This window comes from Chlorocebus sabaeus, chromosome 13, assembly GCF_047675955.1.
Source record: "Chlorocebus sabaeus isolate Y175 chromosome 13, mChlSab1.0.hap1, whole genome shotgun sequence".
Classification (NCBI taxonomy): Eukaryota; Metazoa; Chordata; class Mammalia; order Primates; family Cercopithecidae; genus Chlorocebus; species Chlorocebus sabaeus.
The window spans coordinates 93,591,875-93,613,999 of NC_132916.1; the positions used below are offsets into that span (position 1 = coordinate 93,591,875).

The following is a 22,125-nucleotide window of genomic DNA, read 5'->3' on the forward strand; positions in this document are numbered from 1 at the left end:
GGCGGGAGAATGGCGCGAACCCGGAAGGCGGAGATCGCAGTGAGCCGAGATCGCGCCACTGTACTCCAGCCTGGGTGACAGAGTGAGACTCTGTCTCAAAAAAAAAAAAAAAGAAAAAAAAAAAATTCTGGGATTTTAAAGTTAGATGACTTAAAACTGTCTAGTATTGTAACCGTTGTTTAGTAGTAGAAGCCAGCAATTGTAGGATGACATCCTAATATTGAATATAAAATTGAATGAAATGTATTCTTTCTCATTTCATAAAATGAATTTCATTGACAAATTGTAAATTTAAAATACAAATTTGGATTCTATTTTTAAACTTTTTAGGTATTTGTGGTACAGCTAAATCAGATAATCTTTGCATTACTTTTTTTTTTTTTTTTTTTTTGCGCTAGCTATATTGTGCTTACAAAATTCCGAGTGGTCTAGGATATGTGTAAATATTTAGAGCTTGTTTAGCTTATAATTTTTTTGTTTTCCAAATCACCTTGACTTTCTGGAAATGACTTTAGGGTTTCTTTATTTCTTACTCATCTTTTTATATCCTAAGTTAGAAATATTTGCAGATGTTGTAAGAAATATGAATGCAAACAATTTTCAAAAATGAGAAGATTTAAAAAATATTATTAAGGTAAAGCGAGTATAATGAATATCAGAGCTTGGAAAATAGCAAAATGTGACCCGGGGTTAGATATGTAAATATATATATATTTAAAACTGCTGATCGTTTCCTGTATTGTGTTCTGCTGAAGCAGTTCGACTGTTTCAGTATCTTTGTCTTCTGTAGTATGTGAATGGTAAGTCTGTGTATCAGGGGCAAGGGAGGGTACTGAGATTGAGGCAGATAAGGAAAAAGGAAGTGGGAAAGGAAAGAGAAAAACTTGAAAATAAATATAAAATTATTTATTAAAATAATTATAAATGTATAGTATTAAAGATGTGTTGATAAAACTAGAGATAAGGTAAAGGACATAGTGCCCCCCACACCATGTATAAATGGCATTATTGTTTTTTAAAAACACTCTGAAGGTGTTTCTGTTATTTTTATTAATACCATATATTACCAAATACCATAATACTATTTGGTAATCTTTATGCTTCCTGTTGCACTCTGCTCATTTCTTTCTATTTGATATTTCATGAAATTGGAAAACAATTGGCTACTAATTTTTGGAATTGAAGATTTAAAATTATATTTTCCTTTGGGTAATCTCTTCTGTGGGTAACATGCTTAATTCTTTCTTTGTTCTGTTTTTTCATGTCAATGTTTTCAGACATAATTTTAAAACAAAGCATATATATCTTTTATTTTTATTACAGAAAACTTAAAATGTGGAAATTTAAGTCTTATGAATTCCCCTTGTATCCATTATCCTGTTTAAATAATTAAAAATATTCTATTTCTTTTTCATAAAATATATTTTATTCAGAGAAGTTTACTAATATTCTCTTGTTTTCCCTTAGGTGGTGCTTTGTAAATTTCACTCCGTGTTTCTCTCTCAGAAAGGGCAGGTTTATACCTGTGGTCATGGTCCTGGAGGGCGATTAGGACATGGAGATGAACAGACATGCTTGGTAATTGAAATGTCATTACACTGTTTAGGTAACTTTAGAAAAGTGCTGATAAGCTGAAAGAAACAGTTAACTAAGTTTTTTTTTTCAACTGTAAGGACGAAATAATACACCAATTGATAATAGATTTAAAAAAATCTGTTTCCTGGTATATCACGTTCAAATTAAGGGTTTACATACAATGCAAAAGGATTAAAAAAGTAATACTTTAGTTACAGCAAATACCGAGTCAGGAGTGTATATAAGCTTTAAAATGTTTCTACAGTTGAAATAAAAGAAGGCAGACTAGGCCGGGCACAGTGGCTCATGCCTGTAATCCCAATACTTTGGGAGGCCGAGGCAGGCGGATCACCTGAGGTCGGGAGTTAGAGGCCAGCCTGACCAACATGGAGAACCCCTGTCTCTATTACAAATACAAAATTAGCTGGACGTGGTGGCACATGCCTGTAATCCTAGCTACTCGGGAGGCTGAGGCAGGAGAATTGCTTGAACCTGGGAGGCGGAGGTTGTAGTAAGCCGAGATTCCACCATTGCACTCTAGCCTGGGCAACAAGAGCTAAACTCCATCTCAAAACAAACAACAACAACAACAAAAAGAAGGCATACTAATTGTAAAACACTTTTCCTGAAGTAGTTCTGGTTTTTGTTTTTAACTTCTCATTAAGATTTCTGTGGTCTAAAAACTGAGCCAGTATTTTCATTATATAGTCACAAAATTGATATTTATGCTACTGAAACTTAGTGCTAATTAGAAGAGACCTAGTACATTACGTATCAGAAAATTGGTTCACTAGGTTATTTTAATATTTTTTTTTATGTGGGGACTTCTGGTATACTTATCTATTAAATGGTGCTTTAAAAAAGGGGAAAGCTATAATGATAATAGCTTCCATTTTTGAGGGTTTATTTTGTTCTAAGTATTGTTTGTGCTTTTCATATATAATTATTACCTAAGCCTCACAACAGCCCTGTGAGGCACAAGTATTCTCTTCATTTTATGCATGATGATGATACTAGTAATAGCAATCATTTATTGACTGATTACTGTTTTCAGATGAAGAAAATGAGGTACAGAGAGGTTAAGACATTTGGTTGAGATCAAATAGGTAGTGACAGAAGTAAGATTTGAACTCAGGACATTTAAATGACTCCAAAGGAATATGATACTATATGTTTGGTTACTCCCTGAAGGGAAGCATTGATTCTGTATTTTTGTTTTTTTCAATGTACCAGTGTATACTTTGATGAGTTCCCTTTATTCATACCAAACAAATTTGCACTTGGTATATGGTAAAGGTTCAAAAATCATTTGTTGAATTGAATTATTTCACTGAAATGTCTTACTGGGCTTTTGTATTTTGCTGATAAACTTACAACCATATTCTTTTTTTTTTTTTTTTTTTTTTTTTTTTTTTTTTTTTTTTGAGGCGGAGTGTAGCTCTGTCGCCCAGGCTGGAGTGCAGTGGCCGGATCTCAGCTCACTGCAAGTTCCGCCTCCCGGGTTCACGCCATTCTCCGGCCTCAGCCTCCCGAGTAGCTGGGACTACAGGTGCCCGCCACCTCGCCCGGCTAGTTTTTTGTATTTTTTAGTAGAGACGGGGTTTCACCGTGTTAACCAGGATGGTCTCGATCTCTTGACCTCGTGATCCGCCCGTCTCGGCCTCCCAAAGTGCTGGGATTACAGGCTTGAGCCACCGCGCCCGGCCCAACCATATTCTTTTAACTCATCTACCCTTTGCTGAAATGTAGAATTTACCTATGATAGATACAGCCATGTATCAGTCATGTCATTTCATGTCATTTTAGATGTAGCATCATCAAATTCTACTTGCATATCTGTATAAATGGTTAATGTAGTGTACTAAAGTTCATTTTATTTTGTAGGTCCCTCGGCTTGTGGAAGGACTGAATGGTCATAGTTGTTCCCAAGTGGCAGCTGCTGAGGATCATACTGTTGTGTTAACTGAAGATGGATGTGTTTATACATTTGGTCTAAACATTTTTCATCAATTGGGAATTATTCCTCCACCTTCCAGTTGTAATGTACCCAGACAGGTAAGCTTTACTCCTTTAAATAATAAGCTTTTACATTTGCAATAAAACCTATATGGACAAAAATATGTAGGTTATTGACAGAGCAACTTATTTTATTTCTGTTATTTAGCTTTATCTTCAGTGGTATATATTGTCTTTATTATTTATTATTATTATTATTATTTTGTTTGAGACAGAGTCTTGCTCTGTTGCCCGGGTTGGAGTATAGTGGCACGATCTTGGCTGACTGCAACCTCTGCCCCTCGGGTTCAAGTGATTGTCTTGCCTCAGCCTTCTGAGTAGCTGGGATTACAGGCACACACCACTGTGCCTGGCTAATTTTTATTTAATTTTTTTGTATTTTTAGTAGAGACAGGGTTTTGTCATGTTGACCAGGCTAGTCTCAAACTCCTGACCTCAGGTGATCTGCCCGCCTCAGCCTCCCAAAATGCTGGGGTTACAGGCGTGAGCCACCGCACCCAGCCTGTTGTCTTTATTTTTAACGGAAGAAATTAAACATAGTACATATTAGCATTTGTTTGGAGGAAGAAAGAAAGCACTTGGGAAATTCTGCATTTGGGAGATTAGCCACCAAACTGCATCTTTTAAGTATTTATAAGAAAGGGAGGTCCAGATATTTTGGGTTTGAAACTTAAACACTTTCAGGCCCTCCTTAAGAAAGAATATGAAATTTATCAATACCAAATGGGTTCATGCAAGTGAGGAACCCAGAGACTTAAGTTTTATTTGCTTCATTAAATCTGCCTCTGCATAGATATCACATGTGACAAGTTGATGTTAGGAGACATGGGTTCAAAAACCAGTATTCTTTATTCTACTGTTTTACTCTCATGTGCACAGCCATCTCCCGAAGGTGCACAGTAGTGCACAGGACAATCTCACGACAAAAAAATCATCTAGCCCCAAATGTCAATAATGCCACTGTTGAGAGACCGTGGAAATATCTAATTTAAAAGTACTGTTTTCTATTAAGAATGAGACTGACTGTTTTGCATATTGCTTGTTAGAAAAAGAAAAATAGCTAAAAGTTTAATAATTTGATTCTTACACCATGCCAATTTTCTGTATATTAAAACTGCTGACTGAAAGTGGCTGCGTCACAATGTTTTGTGTTCCGAGAAGGATTCAGGTCTTAGTACGAGTGCTGAGATCTATTAGTGACAACTGCCATTTGCACTTGAGGGGGCCACTAATAGCAAGTATACCATATATTTGCTGGTCTGCTGGATCTTTAAAAAATTGTAGTAGGTCATAGATACATAGTAAATTGCAGTTTTATTTGTCTTTGAATAGATACAGGCAAAATATCTGAAAGGAAGGACAATCATTGGCGTTGCAGCAGGCAGGTTTCATACAGTCCTATGGACTAGAGAAGCTGTTTACACTATGGGACTAAATGGTGGACAACTGGGTAAGAAATCCTTGATGACAATATCTGGAAATTAAATTGGACTCTTTAAAAAATTATCTTTTCTTTTTAATTTTTATTGATTAGAATGGGATTATGAGTGACTTTTTTTGTTTGTTTGAGACAAAGTCTCACTCTGTCATCCCAGCTGGAGTTCAGGGTGCGATCACGGCTCACTGAAGCCTTGGCCTCCTGGGCTCAAACTATCCTCCCATCTCAGCCTCCCAAGTAGCTGGGACCACAGGCCCTTACCACCATGCTGGGCTATTTTTTTGTAGAGATGGGGTTTCACCATGTTGCACAGGCTGGTCTCGAGCTCCCGGGCTCAAGCGATCTGCCTACCTTGGCCTCCCAAAGTGCTGAGATTATAGTCATGAGACACTGTGCTTGGCCAAATAGCTTAAAAGAGCTATTTTGTGATTTGCTTATTTGTATCATTTTTTAGGTTGTTTGCTAGATCCCAATGGAGAAAAGTGTGTAACTGCTCCTCGTCAGGTCTCTGCCCTTCACCATAAAGACATTGCTCTGTCTTTGGTTGCTGCAAGTGATGGAGCTACAGTCTGTGTTACCACAAGGGGAGATATTTACTTACTTGCAGACTATCAGTGTAAGAAGATGGCTTCTAAGTATGTGTATTTCTGTGAAAGAAACATAACTTTAATAATAATTCAACTCTTCCAGCAAATATCTGAGTGTCAGCTTTAGGCTATGTTCTATAAATGTCAAATGGAAAATATTGAATGAGGAGAAACATCAGGAATTTTTGTCTTTCATTTTTGTCTTTTGGCATGGATCTAGTAAATATATATAAAATTTCTGTGTAAGTTGTAAAGTGGTATTTCTGAATTATGTTTAATATGTAGTTAAATATGAGATATATGTTTTTTCTTTTTTTATGCTTTCAGTGCACAGACATATATTAATCTTAATTCTTGATTTGTGACACTCTTATCATTGGTTTCTCTATAGCCTTTTTTACATTATACGTGTATTTGTCTTTAAAATATAATCTTATGTCATGAGCCCTCTAACCAGACTCAGTGTTTATAACTGATAAGTATATATATATTTAAAAAATGTTATAATAGAATGCAGTAAAGTAGCAGTTGGTTGACAAGTCAAAGCAGAGAATCATAAAGTGTTTTTTTTTCTTTTTAATTGAGACAGGTTCTCGCTGTGTGGCCCAGGCTAGTCTTGAACTCCTGGGTTCAAGCGTCCCTCCGGCCTTAGCATCCCAAAGTGCTGGGATTATAGGTGCAAGCCACTGCTTCCAGCCTTATAAAGTTTTAAGTATGGGTGGGTGCACCAACTGGAATTCCCTGTCTTTTCATATAAACCATACTCATAATGTGTCACCTGTCATTTCATTTTGAATGATTTAAGGAACCAGTGCTTAAAAACAATTGTGAAGTAATGTAAGTGCAGAATTCTACATTTTTAATACATTTTGAATCTTTTATAATTGATAATTTATCGACAGTTTTTTGCTGCACATATTTATTGTGTCATTCCAAAGTATTCAACTTTTATAGACAGGTTTCAGACTAATATTTTACCATTTATATAGTGTTTTACTATGAGAAATTCATTATAAATATATACATTATTAGTTTAAATAAATACAAGTACTGAAATAGGTCTTCGTGCAAATATAAATGATTCTTGGAAGTGGATAGCTCAACTAGTGGAAGCAGTTGTGTACAGGATTTCTAGAGAATAGCTGTCTAACTTTTAAAACAATTAGGGATTTAAATTTAAATGCAACAAAATGCTTTTGACAATGTAAAACAGATACCATCCATGAAGGTACTCATGAACAGAAAATGTCTATCAGTTTGTAAAAACTTACCTTCTTTGTATAACAGTTCCTTTTTTTTTTTTTTTTTTTGAGACATTGTCTTGCTCTGTTGACCAGGCTGGAGTATAGTGACACGATCTCCGCTCACTGTAACCTCCACCTCTCAAGTTCAAGCGATTCTCCTGCCTCAGCCTCCCAATTAGCTGGGATTACAGGCACCTGCTGCCATGCCCAGCAAATTTTTTTGTATTTTTAGTAGAGATGGGGTTTCGCCATTTTGGCCAGGTTGGTCTCGAACTCCTGACCTTACATGATTCGTCCACCTTGGCCTCCCAAAATGCTGAGATTACAGGTGTGAGCCACTGTACCTGGCAGGAAGTTACTTTTGACTTCAATTTTAGGTTATATTTTAGTTATATAAACATGAAAATGTGAATATGTTTCTTAAAACTGACTAAATAGATTTTTTCCTGAGTTTGAGGTGATATGTAAGATATTAAGTTGTATTTTTAGTTAACATTTATAAAACTTGCCTATATAACATTAAATCACGTAAATATGTTATATCCAAGTTTACGTTAAGTAAATTATTTTGTTGCAGTTTAAGTTATACAATATAGTAATTTTGAAAAGTTTTTTTTCCTTTAAAAGGGAGAACAGTCATTGGAGTAGCAGCAGGCAGAGTTCATATATTGCTATGCACATCAAATGTGAAGATGTAATGAAATGTGTAGCTAATGAATGAGTTATTGAATAGCAGTACAGATGATTTTCATGGTAGCCATATCTGTTTAGGATTAGCCATTTTTGAAATTAAGCATTTCTATTTTGAGGTTTAAAATTTGTCTTTTCTGTTAAAATACAGATGCACTTAGGAGCTTATAGCTATACTAGTTATTTGTTTATTATTTATTAATTTTTTAAGACGGAGTCTCTCTCTGTCACCCAGGCTGGAGTGCACTGGTGTGATCTCTGCTCACTGCAACCTCTGCCTCCCTGGTTCAAGTGATTCTTCTGCCTCAGCCTCCCGAGTAGCTGGGACTACAGGCGCGCATCACCATGCCCGGCTGATTTTTGTGTCTTAGTAGAGCTCGAGTTTCACCATGTTGGCCAGACTGGTCTCGAACTTCTGGCCTCAAATGATCCACTGGCCTTGGCCTGCCAGAGTGCTGGGATTATAGGCGCGAGTCACTGCACCCAACCCATACCAGTTATTTAAACTCCAGAGTGAATGTTTGAATTAGCAAGTGGAACTTCAGGTGTTTAATGTGTGTGTTTGTGTGGGTAAAGGCATTTGAGGGAAAAAGACTTGCCATAGAAAGGAACAGCCACCTTGTAGGGGAAATTTACAGAATGGAAGACTAGAGATACCAAAGACCAAATCATTTTACTTCACCTTTCACAATAATTGCCTGTAGATTGTTTGAATAGTAACTTCTTTGAAGTTTAGGCATGTGTATTTTAGAGAACATATTAATCTAGAATTTTTTTTTTTTAATCTAGACAATTGAACTTGAAGAAAGTTCTTGTGTCTGGGGGTCATATGGAATACAAGGTTGATCCTGAACATTTGAAAGAAAATGGGGGTCAAATTTGCATTCTTGCAATGGATGGGGCTGGAAGGGTAAGTATATATTATGTAAAAGTATAATCTTACTCTCGGTTGATAGCTGTGGCAGACCTGGTAACATGAAAATGTATTGCTATGTTAGTGACGATTCCTGTTGACTTTGATGATTACTGCTGGGTGCCAAAATAAGTATATTTGAGGCATCCATTACTAATTAGTATGGAGCTGGGATTTAGAGATAGTATGACAGACAACATTTAATCTAATGTTGCACAATACTGATTTGTTAAACTGTAATCAAAAAATTTATTTATTGTGCTTAAAATGAAAGATTTTGATGTTATTTACACTGAATACTGATAAATGATACTGAATTGCATAAATATGAGATATGTAATGTAACTATAAATTTTTTTTTTTTTTTTTTTTTTTTTTTTTTTTGAGACAGTCTTGCTCTATTGGCCAGGCTAGATTGCAGTGTCATGATCTCGGCTCGTTGCAACCTCCACCTCCTGGGTTCAGGCGATCCTCATGTCTCAGCCTCCTGAGTAGCAGGGATTACAAGCATGTGCCACCACGCCTTGCTAGTTTTTGTATTTTTAGTAGAGACGGGGTTTTGCCATGTTGGCCAGGCTGGTCTCAAACTCCTGGCCTCAAGTGATCTGCCCTCCCCGGCCCCACAGATTACTGGGATTACAGGTGTGAGCCACTGTGCCTGGCCTCACATAACTATTCTTAAAAAAGCAAAGATCAGGCAATATGATACATTAGTTGCATAGTTGGAAATTTTTTTCCAGATTTAATTTTATACAAATGTATGCATTATAATATGTGTATACATTGTAACTATCCACATTATATATGAAAGATTTTCGGATCACTAGTGTGTAAGGAATTTCTTCTCTCTTAAATGAAAAGTTCTAATTTTAGTTCCGTATGCAAACATATCAGTACATTTCTCTAATAAATTTATTAATTTGAAATATTAAAAAAATTTTCTGAAATATATGCTTTAATTGATTTATTTATATATTATATAAAATACATCTCTAAATTTTTTTTGAAGGGTGGGAGAGTGGGAGCCATCTCTAAATAATACAGATTTTAAAAATTATATTTAAAAGTATATATTATACACTAATGATACTGAAAACATACAGCGTGGGTAGAAAAACACAGATAACTTTCTGGTTTTACTTATAAAATTAAAATAATGTTTTCCGAGGTTTATAATGTGCTGTAAAGTTTGACATTTTAGAAATTGAGGAATTAATCATAAAACTCCACCTACTGGGTCGTTATAGGCATACATTGTAGGGATGGAGAATGAAGATGATTTTAATAGTAGGAACTGGGTTTAAATATTAGAGCTCTACATCAGGAAGAATAGCTGTTGGATGGTGGGCGTAACACTTGGGTGATGTGATGCTCTGTGCAGCAAACCACCATGGCACACGTTTACCTATGTAACAAACCTGCACATCCTGCTCATGTACCCCTGAACTTAAAAGTTGAAGAAAAAAAGGAATTAGAGCTTCAATTTGTACTAGTGGAAGGAAACAAATGGGGTTACGTAAAATAGTTGAGTATAAAAACTTATATTTGATTTTGGGATGTGTATCACTTACATTAAAATGGATATAGCTTATACTTCTGGGTGTTTACTTCCTGCAAACTAGAGTCTCACTAAGAAAACCAAGCTCTAAAAGCATCAGTCTCAATCAGTATAGTCTTTTTGTGTGAATAACTTTTTAGTGACCTTGTCAGATAACCATTTTGTGTTCTAGTTTTCTTAACTTGATTATGAGGGAATTGAACTTTTAAAAATTAGCACTTCTAATTTTTCAAATGAAATTGTGCTTGGAGTACCAGTATATGAAACAGATAAAACAATTGCTGCTGTGGATTGGGAAGCCTGATACCCCATCTCTCATCATTCTCCATCCCTTAGCAAGTTCCCTGGAGCTACTTTTCAGGGACTCTGAGGTTTGCAGAACCATTTACAACCATTGAATTCTGTAATGATTTTTCTAAGATTTTGTTTTAGTTATATAATTGAGTTATGCATACATTTACTTTTTTCTTGAGAGTAAAGTTTGGATTTTCATAGGGGGATCATTCTTCTTGTAAAGAGATAGTACTACAGGAAGCCTGACTTGTAAGTTGTAGCTTTAAGATTTTGTTTTTCTTTAGCATTATAGCAGATCAGTTTGCCCCAAACAAGTAATACTGGAAATTGCTACTTCTTAAGAGGAGTGCCTTTGAAATAATTTCTAATGCTTCAGGCTTGCTTAATATACTTTTCTGAAAGATATTTCTTTAAAATCATCTTGATTTTTATTATAGTATTTGTCTTTTCTGTGGAAGAATGAACATTGAAACATACTAATGAGAGCTTTTATTTTAACAGCATTGTCTCTTGGTATCTTGATTTAAGGTTTTGGTTGTTCAAATACTACTTGCTTTATATTTCAATATGATTTGGTTTTGTTTTAGGTGTTTTGCTGGAGATCAGTCAACAGTTCTATGAAGCAGTGTCGATGGGCCTATCCACGTCAGGTCTTCATTTCTGATGTTGCTTTAAATAAAAATGAAATTCTGTTTGTTACGCAAGATGGAGAAGGATTTAGAGGGAGATGGTTTGAAGAAAAAAGAAAGAGTTCTGAAAAGAAAGGTCAGTTCATATATGCGAACGATACGTAAAAGTACCTTTCAATTGTCCTTTAATTTAACAAGTATTAGGTTCAACTGATAAGTATTATTAGGTTTAACCTTTATGTATTTATCTTTGTGATTAGTTTTTTTAATGCCTGTTTCCAATTATAGTGTAAGGTTAGTGATGGCAAGGGCCATGAATATTCTTCTATATCCTTAGCCTTTGGCATATTTCCTGGCACATTGTAGTCACTCATTAAATCACCTGTTGTATGAATAACTCAGTTATTGTGTGCCAAAACCAAATCAAGAATGTTTATAATTACTCAGAAAATTATAAATGTGTTCTTCAAAATCATAAAGCCGCAGAGAAATGACTTTCGTAAAGTTTAATGATTTAGTTGTATTTCTTTTATTTCTTTATAGATTATTCAAGTCTGTAAACATTTAATATATATTACTATGTGCCAGATATAGGGGAAAATTTTAAAGATGCAAAAATATATAAAATGGGCCTCTATTCTGAGGCACTCATAGGCTTGTAGGGGCAATAGACATGTATATAAATACTTGCAGTTCACTGAGACTAATGTTAATATCCACATAGTAGGTTTCTTGAGAGCATAGAAATTGGAATGACTGAGTGTCAGAGGAAGATTAGTAAAGCCCCATATGACTAAAATGAATTAATTTGTGAGAGTAACTAGAACATAGGTTCAACGTATGGAAGTGTTTAGAAGTGTGTCAGACATATTTAGTGATCTGAAACTGAATTCATGATCTCATGCTCCAACTTCTGCTTCTCAGTGTTTTCTATTTCAGTAAATTATTATCTTTGACACTCAGATTTCCCTTACGCTAGAATTAATCAGTCATCAAGTTTTGTTCTCTTTCTCAGATGTTTCTTATATCTTTCCACTTTTTTACAGATTCATTGCTACAACCTAGTCTATATCATCTTTTAATTCTTTTCCTGGATTTACAGTAATTCCTTAAATGGCCTCTTTATATCTATTCTTTGTTTACCTTAAACATTCTTCACACTACAGCCAGAATCATTTCATTCATGTAAATTTCATATCTTTGTGGAAGCACTGTATCCTTTGCCTTCATAACCTTGATTTTACTTGCAATGATATAATAATTTGTGTAATGTCTATCTTCCCTGCTAGATTGTGTACTCTATGAGAGCAGGAACATGTCTGTCTTCTTCACTACTATATCACCAGACTGATGATACCACAGTAGCCCTGTTTGGTCACTCACATATTTTCTGAATACATGCAAGAAAGGGGGAAGAGAAAGGCAGGAAGCAAATAAACAAGCAGATTATGAAGACACTAGATTTATATATTTTTAATCCAAGTTAGAGAATTTTTTTCCCTTTGGGCAACAGCAAGTTTAAGTTGAAGAATTTTAAAAGCTAGTATGACACTAGATTTGCTTTTTAGAAGGGTAACTTCGGTTGCAGTATGGAGGATGTGTTTGTTGAAAGAGATGGAATCATGGATATTTTAGAATCGATCCACCAAAAATTTCCTTTATAATACAACCAATATATTCAGTGCAAAATGTGTTGAAGAGAGGATGTAGTTCTTCAAAAACACTGAATATATATGAAAAAGATTTCCATAGTTTTCTAACTGCTTTTCTATTCCATTTACTTCTCAATCATTTTAGTGGTTTCGGTAAAGCCTTGATTAATGGTAGTTTTTTTTTTTTAACAGAGATTTTATCAAACCTTCACAATTCCTCATCAGATGTGTCTTATGTCTCTGATATAAATAGTGTGTATGAAAGAATTCGACTTGAGAAACTTACCTTTGCACATAGAGCTGTTAGTGTCAGCACAGATCCAAGTGGATGCAACTTTGCAATCCTGCAGTCAGATCCTAAAACAAGGTATACTTGTATATATTAAATTTCACTTTTTAGAAGGAACAATCACTGAATTTTCTTGTTTTCAGTAGCTCCTGGTGCAAATTTAATTGAAGAGTTGTTGCCAAGACCTATAGAGACCTTAGACATAAACATGTTTATAGGGTAATCCAGAGGTAGAATTTGTTATCCTCAGAGTGATGAATATTTCCTTTAGTTTGTAAACTGACATTTATTGAAAATATTGAAAATATCTATACATGCACTCGCAAAGTTTATTTTTTTATTTTTCATTTTTTTTAAGATGGAGTCTTGCTCTGTTGCCCAGGCTAGAGTGCAGTGGCACAATCTTGGCTCACTCTAACCTCTACCTCTCAGATTGAAGCGATTCTCCTGCCTCAGTCTCCCAAGTAGTTGGGATTACAGGTGCCTGCCACCAAACCCAACTAATTTTTGTATTTTTATTTATTTTTTTTTATTTTTTATTTTATTTTATTTTATTTTATTTTTTTTGAGGCGGAGTCTCGCTCTGTCGTCCAGGCTGGAGTGCAGTGGCCAGATCTCGGCTCACTGCAAGCTCCGCCTCCCGGGTTTACGCCATTCTCCTGCCTCAGCCTCCCGAGTAGCTGGGACTACAGGCGCCCGCCACCGCGCCCAGCTAGTTTTTTGTATTTTTTAGTAGAGACGGGGTTTCACTGTGTTAGCCAGGATGGTCTCGATCTCCTGACCTCGTGATCCGCCCGTCTCGGCCTCCCAAAGTGCTGGGATTACAGGCTTGAGCCACCGCGATAGAGATGGGGTTTTGCCATGTTGACCAGGCTGGTCTTGACCACCTGACCTCAGGTGATCCGCCAGCCTCGGCCTCCCAAAGTGCTAGGATTACAAGTATGAGCCACCGCACCCCACCTGACTTGTCTTTCATACTTTATGATGTACCCTAGGTTCTCAGATTCTGAAAAAAGTATTATAAATATTTCTTAGGCAGTTTGCAAAAATTTCTCACCCTTGAATATGATGAAAATTGGCAAAAGAAGTGTTGTGGCGCCGTCTGTAAATCCCAGTGCAAATCTCCTAAGTCACATTAGCAGAGAGGTATCAGGTTAAGATAAATATCAAGGGTACTGTTGAAGAGGGAGGAAATTCTGCAAGTAGGGTGATCATCCATCCTGGTTTGCCCAGGCCTGCCCCAGTTTTAGCGTTGAAATCTCATCTCCTGAGAAATTTGTCAATCCAAAGCAAACCACAGGAGGGTTGGTCTTCCTACTGAGAAGGGTGAAATGTTGGTTGGGACAGTGTAATTGCATTCCCATAGTACTGTAAGAACCAGGGATATGGACAACTTAGTTCTTACCATTTTAATTTGAGAGAAGAATAGAATATAAATATAAAAAGGAATAGAAAACAAATTAAAGGATGATATAGTATCTAGGGCTTTGTGCAATATTCCTGTATTTTAGGAAATGCCAAATTTAAAATTTTCTAAATACTGTTTAAAAAATTGCATTTTAAAGGAAAATTGGCTAGATATGGAAAAGGATTTCCTTCATTTTTTTTTGAAGCATAATTTGTTTTTATCTTGTTTCTAGCCTTTATGAAATTCCAGCTGTGTCCTCATCATCCTTTTTTGAAGAGTTTGGCAAACTGTTGAGGGAAACAGATGAAATGGACAGCATTCATGATGTGACATTTCAAGTTGGCAATAGACTCTTCCCTGCACACAAATATATTTTGGCAGTGCGTTCTGATTTTTTTCAGAAATTGTTTCTTTCAGATGGCAGTACTTCAGAATTTACAGATATTTACCGGAAAGATGAAGATTCTGCAGGGTGCCATCTCTTTGTGGTAGAGAAGGTTCATCCTGACATGTTTGAATACCTTTTACAATTTATATACACAGATACTTGTGACTTTTTGACTCATGGCTTCAAACCAAGAATACACTTAAACAAAAACCCAGAAGAGTATCAGGGAACTCTGAATTCTCATTTGAATGAAGTGAATTTCCATGAAGATGATAACCAGAAGTCTGCATTTGAAGTTTACAAAAGTAATCAAGCTCAAGCAGTTAGTGAAAGGCAGATGAGCAAACCTAAATCTTGTAAAAAAGGAAAAAATATTAGGGGAGATGATCCTGTAAGAATGTTGCAAACTGTTGCAAAGAAATTTGGCTTCAGTAATTTGAGTAGTAGGTATGATTTCTCCTTTATATCTGTTCCTGTACGTCATTCAGTCCTCCTTTAAAAAATTTCCCACCCTTTTTTCCTTGCTTTTCTTTTCTTTCCCCTCCCGCAGTCACCTCTCACTTGTTCCATCCCCTTCTCTTCTCTTTTCTCTCCTTTTCCTCTCTCTCCCTTTCTCCCTACCCTTCCTTTTTTGGGGGAGGTACATGGATGTGTCTTTCCTACATTTGCTGGCAGAGCTATCTCTGGGACTTCTTGGATTACATTAATGGATGGGAAAGCTGTTGTTGGGTTTGAACTCTGGTTTGGTTGGATTACATTAATGTATGGGAAAGCTATTGGTGGGTTTGAACTCTGGTTTGTGTATGTAACAGGGATCTGGAGTGGCAGGCAGTGTGGTATGCTGGAAAGGTCTTTCAAGTTAGACATACATGTCTCTTAGCTTTGTTATTCCTGGCTGGGACAATTTTCTTTCTTTTACCTCAGTTTCTCAATATAAGAAATGGGAAAGATAATATTTATCTCATATTGTTGGTATGGTTTTGTCGTATTTAAATTGCCTAATACCATAGTATCATATTATGAATCAGATTATTTGAAATTCTCTCTCTTTTTAAGGTATTTATGTTGCTTGTGGCAGTTAAACCTTAGTTGTAGGGTGGGAACAGAGGTGGGGGGTGTATCATGTTTTCTGTTTAGAAGTAATGAAGGGGCTGGGTGCGGTGGCTCACACCTGTAATCCCAGCACTTTGGGAGGCTGAGGTGGGCAGATCACCTGAGGTCAGGAGTTTGACACCAGCCTGGCTGACATGGCAAAACCCTGTCTCTACAAAAAATTACAAAAATTAGCCCCGCATGGTGGTAAATGCCTGTTGTCCCACTTACTGGGGAGTCTGAGGGAGGAGATTCACGTGAACCTGGGAGGTGGTGGTTGCAGTGAGCTGAGATCACACCACCGCACTCCAGCTGGGTGACACAGCGAGACTTCATCTCAAAAAAAAGAAAAACTTTGTGCTATGGCTTTGATTGTCTTTTGTCAGTAATATTTAATCTATTTTGAATTCTAACTAAAATAGAAGAAAAAGTATGATACTTCTTTATCTCAGAGTAGGGGTTTGTTGAGATACTTTAGGATATAGTATTATATTTAGGTGTAAGCTAATTTGTTGGATTTTTTGTTGTATGTTTATTTTTGTAAGGGAATTATATATATCAATTGTTAATTTTTATCTTTCCTTGATAGGTTAGATGGAGTCAGATTTGAAAATGAAAAAATTAATGTTATTGCCAAGAAAACTGGTAATAAACTGAAGCTAAGTCAGAAAAAATGGTAAGTAAGGAAAGGAAGATTAACATTTCATCTCTAAATTTTGGCACTTAAGTGTGGAAATAGATCTCTGCTTACCCACATATGAAGCAAAATGTATAGGTCGGTACCCTCTTACCTTTTCTAGTATTCTGCATTTTTGGAAATGTTGGGGAGCTGTTGAAGTAAATTGATAAAATACTAACTGCTGAAGACATCAAAGGAGTTTTTTCTTTCTGATGACTTTCTAATAGAGGAACTTTTAATTTTTATTTTTTCTTGCCTGAATTTTGTGCCTTGTTATAGTTAGGAAATATTGTGAGCCCTCAAACCAAATTAATTATATCTCTTCATCATTATGATTATTTCCTTTAATATAAAAAATGTTTAATAATAAATATACTATTCTAAATATATTGTTAAAAAGTTTTATTTTTAGGGCCTGGCGTGGTGGCTCACGCCTGTAATCTCAGCCCTTTGAGGGGGCCGAGGCGGGTGGATCACCTGAGGTCAAGAGTTTGAGACCAGCCTGATTAACGTGGTGAAACCCTCTCTCTACTAAGAAAATACAAAAATTAGCCAGGCATAGTGGCGAGTGCCTGTGATCCTGGCTACTCAGGAGGCTGAGGCAGGAAAGTCGCTTGGACTTGGGAGGCAGAGGTTGCAGTGAGCCAAGATTGCACCATTGCTCTCCAGCCTGGGTGACAGAACAAGACTCCGTCTCAAAGAAAAAAAAGTTTTGCTTTTAGCTATTCATACTTTCTGTGTAAGTGGAAAGGTTTTGGAGAAGGATAAACTGTGGAGTTGTTTCAACTGTGGTTGGCCCAGATTAGCTACTACAAATAAGTGAATTACAGAGACTTAAATATGATATCACTTAGTATTATTAACAGTTTGTCTGAAATTAGAAAAAAAGGAAAATCAGAAAAATACCTTTTGAATATTTGTATTTGACTCCCTTTTCAAATACTGTCTTTAAGGCCCTTATCTTCCCTAAGGTGGAAGAAGAGGAAGTATTTTATTGTATGTATTCCTGCAAGTTATTTATTCTCTGCCACCTTTAAGAGAAAATTGAAAGTTAAGCCAAATCCTATAATCTTTTTCATTAAATATGTAAAGAAATTGCACTTGCTTCAATTAAACATTTTCTTCCAGTTCATTTCTGTGTGACGTGACCATGAAATCAGTGGATGGAAAGGAATTTCCTTGTCATAAATGTGTTCTTTGTGCTAGACTTGGTAGGTGTACTTTTTAAAGCTGCTAATTTATTTGCTCTATTATTGTTTCACTATTCTTATTGCATTGAACTTTTTTTTTTTTTTCCTTTTAGAATATTTTCATAGTATGCTGAGTAGCTCATGGATTGAGGTAAGATTTAAGTAAAAAGCGCCTAGGTTGGTAACTATGTTTCTTTATATTTTGTGGAAATTATGTAGTAAAGAAATTCAAAATCAGAACTCGATATTTTAGTTCAGTTCTTCATTTATATTAAACTTTATTTATGCTTGAGGCTGCTGGAAAATAGCAACTCTTAGAATTTAAAATTATTGCCAAGAAGCTACTTAAATAAAAATTTCCCTGTTATTATTTAGAAATGTACTAGGAACACCACTGTGTTTCTTGTTTTCTGAATTTTTGTTCCTTTTTCATGTTGTGTTTTAAAATTAAATTTAATATTATTTTAGCCATGTGTTTTGTAAATTTTATGTTCTTTTGCATTTGATGTGATTTCCTGTTCAGAGTGTTTTGTACCAATAACCCAAATTAGAATGTAATATTTTATTGTTTACAATGAATTATTTTACTTTATTTTGTCTTATTTTATTTAGGCTTCCAGTTGTGCAGCTCTGGAAATGCCAATACATTCTGATATATTAAAAGTTATTTTGGACTACCTCTATACTGATGAAGCTGTGGTGATAAAAGGTATTAATAAGAGTTAGGACATTGTAGATACTTCAGATATAATGGAATAATGGTAAAATCAACATGAATCTTATTTTCTAATGAACAAAAGCCATCAATAAAGGCTTAATTTATTTTATTTTTAAAATATTTAATTTATTTTTTATTATTTGTGGAGACCAGGGTCTTATTATGTTGCCCAGGCTGGTCTCAAACTCCTAGGCTCAAGGGATTATTCCACCTCAGTCTTCCAAAGTGCTAGGATTATAGTGTGAGCCACTATGCCTGGCCAATAAAGGCTTAATTTAGAATAAGCAATAGGAATGATTGCTAATAGTAAAGGAGCAGAAAAAGAAGGTTTTCAATACCCATGTGAAAATGAACTCTTTGAGAATTAGTGCTCGCTTTGGCAGCAAGTATACTAAAACTGTAATGATACAGAGATTACATGGCCCCTGTACAAGGATGACATGCAAATTTGTGAAGCATTTCATTAAAAAAAAAAAAAAAGAATTGTATGTAATGGTTGAAATTAGATTTAGCAGTTCAATTTCCAACTACTTTTATGATGGAGGTGAATGAATTGACAACAGGGATAGTTTTGACAAATACTTGCATAAGTTCTTTCTTACTTGTTTTTCCCCTTTGTGGTTACATATCTTGAAAGAAACAGATTAAAAATTGTACCAAAATTTATGAAGAGAGGTGATTTATATACTTTGTTAGGCAAAACACTAACTTTTAGTTACAAAGTATGTTTAGTCATTGGAGTGGTACTGGATGTTCTGTCATATTCCATTAGTTTTTTTAACCCCAGCTGTATATTGGGGATTATAAAAAAGTGAATAGACCTTTTTCTATATTCAAGAAACTCAATTTAGTGGAGAAGACAAATGTATAGAAAACAAATATAATCCAACAGAGTAATTCTCTAAAAAGCTGGTGCATTTTTAAGAAGCTAGCCTCTGAGTCTGCCTAGGAAATCTGGGTAGTCTTGTAAAGGAGATAGAGTTTAACCGAGGACAAGATTTTTGAAGATTTGTATACTTAGAGTAAGATAACTGAGACATGGTATGTTTTTCTCTACTTCTTTCATTTCTTTTTAAGAATTGAGAAATTATTTGCATGATAAAACTTATACTTTTAAAGCATACAATAAGTAGTTTTTAGTATGTTTACAAATTTGTGCAACTATCATCACTGTATAATTCTAGAACATTTTCATCACCCCAGAAAGATACCTTGTACCCATTAGCAGACACTTTCCACTCTCTCTTATCCCCAGTCCCTAGAAAACCCCTGTTATGTTTTCTGTCTCTATGGATTTGCCTATTCTGGACATTTCATATAAATATAATCAAACATCATGCGGCCTTTTGTATTTAACTCATTTTACTTAAGTACGATGTTTTAAAATTTTTTCCGTGTTGTAGCAGGTACCAACACTTCATTCTTTTTTATTGCCAAGTAATATTTATTATGTGGATATAACACATTTATTCTTCAGTTGATGGATGTTGGGGTTGTTTTACCTCTTGTCTATTAGGAATCATGCTGCTGTGAACACTCATGCCTGTTTTTCTGTGGGCCTATGTTTTCATTTCTCTTGGGCATATACCTAGAAGCGGAAATGCTGGGTCATATGTTTAATTTTTTAGGAACTGCCAGACTGCACAGTGCCTAGCTGTACCATTTAACTTTACCACTGACAGTGTGAGGGTTCCAGTTTCTCCACATCCTTGCCAACACTTACTAATATCAACTTTTTTTATTATAGCCATCCTAATGGGTGTGAAGTTATACAACATTGTGGTTTTGATTTGTATTTCACTAATGACTCATGATGTTGAACATCTTTTCATATGCTTTTTGGTCATTTGCATGTCTTCTTTGGATACATACTCATGTCCTTTGAACACTTTTTTTTCTCAGTTATTTGTTTTTTTAAGATGCTGCAAGAGTTCTTTGTATAGTCTGGATATTAGTCCCTTATGGGATATATGATTTGCGAATGTTTTCTCTCCTCTGAATTGTTTTCATTTCCTTGATAAAGTGTCCTTTAAAACACAAAAACTTTTATTTTTATTTTATTTTTGAGACAGGGTCTTATTCCGTTGGCCAAGCTGGAGTGCAGTGGCATGGTCATGGCTCACTGCAGCATTGGCCTCCTGAGCTTAAGTGATCCTTCCCACCTCAGCGTCCCAAGTAACTGGGACTACAGCTGTGCACCACCATGCCTGGTTAATTTATAAACAGTTTTTGTAGAGATAGAACCTCCCTATATTGCCCAGGCTGGTCTGGAACTCCTGGCTCAAGTGATCCTCCTGCCTCAGCTTCCCAAAGTGTTGGGATTACAGGCATTTGATGATATCCAAATTATCTATGTTGACTTGTTACTCATGTTTTTGGTGTCATATCTAGGAATTCATTGTCAAATCCAAGGTCATGATGATTACCCTATATGTTTTCTCCTAAGAGTTTTATAGTTCTGTCTCTCACATGTAGGTCTTTGGTCCATTCTGAGTTAATTTCTCCCCCTAGTCTTATTAAGGTGTAATTAACAAGTAAAAATTATGTATAGTCACAGTGTATAACATGACGCTTTGAGATATATATATAATATCTATGTTTATATATAGAGAGATAATTACCACAATCAAGCTAATTAGCTATCCATCACCTCACATAGTTACCTTTTTTTTGTGTGTGTGGCGAAAGTACTTGAGATCTAGTCTTTCAGCAAATCTCAAGTATGCAGTACATTAGTATCAGTGTAGTCACCATGCTGTATATAAGGTCTAGATCCTATTCATTCATCTTATAACTGTAATTTTGTACTGTTTGACCAGTATCTCACCATTACCCTAATCCCCTGTCCTCTAGTAACCACCATTCTTATTAAGTTAATTTTTGCATTTGTTGTGAGGTATGGGTCCAAGTTTATTCTTTTACATCTGTATGTCCTATTTTTTCAGTACCATTTGTTGAAAATACATTTGTTTTCCCATTGAATTGTTTTAGCACCTTTGTCAAAAATCAGCTGACAATAAATTTAAAGGTTTTTTTCTGTACTCTTCAATTCTATTTCAGTGAACTCTGTTTATGCCAGTATAGCACTGTCTTGATTACCATTGCTCTGTTGTAAGTTGTGAAATTGGGAAATGTATGTTTTCTTACTATGTTCTGCTATTTCAAGATTGTATTGGCTATTTTGGGTTTCTTGAATTTTCATGTGAATTTTAGGATTAGTTTGCCAATTTCTGCAATAAAGGCAGCTGGGAATTTAATACGAATCACATTCAATTTGTAGATCAGCTTGGGGATTATTGCCATTTTAATATTTAAGTCTTATAATCCATTAACACTGGCTGTCTTTCCATTTATTTGTCTATTTAAGTCTTTTATTTCTTTTAATGATTTATGTAGTTTTCAGTGTACAAACCTTGCTCTTAGTTAAAAATTATTAAGAATTTTTAATGCTATTTTAAATGGAACTTTTTTTAAATTTTATTTTTGGATTGTCCTTTGCTGGTGTTTAGAATTACAATTGATTTTTGTATATTGATCTTATATCCTGCAACCTTGCTGAACTTGTTGACTAATTCTCATAGTTTTTTTAGTGGATTCCTTAGGATTTTCTATATGCAATATCATGTCATCTGCAAATGGAGATGGTTTTAAGTATGCCTTTCCAATTTGGGTGTGCTTTATTTCTTTTTCTTGCTTAATTGCCCTGATTAGATGAATCTCTAGTACTCTGTTGAATAGAAGTGGCAACAGTGGTCATCCTTGTCT

At 35.2% G+C, this 22,125-nt stretch overlaps 1 protein-coding gene and 1 pseudogene across 1 annotated transcript in view; both read left to right on the plus strand.

The window, feature by feature from the left end:
- Positions 1-22,125, plus strand: part of IBTK (inhibitor of Bruton tyrosine kinase) — an 82,012-nt gene that overhangs the window by 18,970 nt on the left and 40,917 nt on the right. The window contains exons 5-16 of the mRNA XM_038002196.2: positions 1,468-1,578; positions 3,460-3,630; positions 4,924-5,041; positions 5,484-5,664; positions 8,340-8,460; positions 10,903-11,080; positions 12,789-12,963; positions 14,526-15,128; positions 16,363-16,449; positions 17,581-17,663; positions 17,756-17,793; positions 18,255-18,351. Of these exons, the coding sequence (XP_037858124.2) occupies positions 1,468-1,578; positions 3,460-3,630; positions 4,924-5,041; positions 5,484-5,664; positions 8,340-8,460; positions 10,903-11,080; positions 12,789-12,963; positions 14,526-15,128; positions 16,363-16,449; positions 17,581-17,663; positions 17,756-17,793; positions 18,255-18,351 (1,963 nt within the window). The remainder of the gene's footprint in view (positions 1-1,467; positions 1,579-3,459; positions 3,631-4,923; positions 5,042-5,483; positions 5,665-8,339; positions 8,461-10,902; positions 11,081-12,788; positions 12,964-14,525; positions 15,129-16,362; positions 16,450-17,580; positions 17,664-17,755; positions 17,794-18,254; positions 18,352-22,125) is intronic.
- On the plus strand, positions 18,732-18,830 carry LOC119625452 (U6 spliceosomal RNA; annotated as a pseudogene).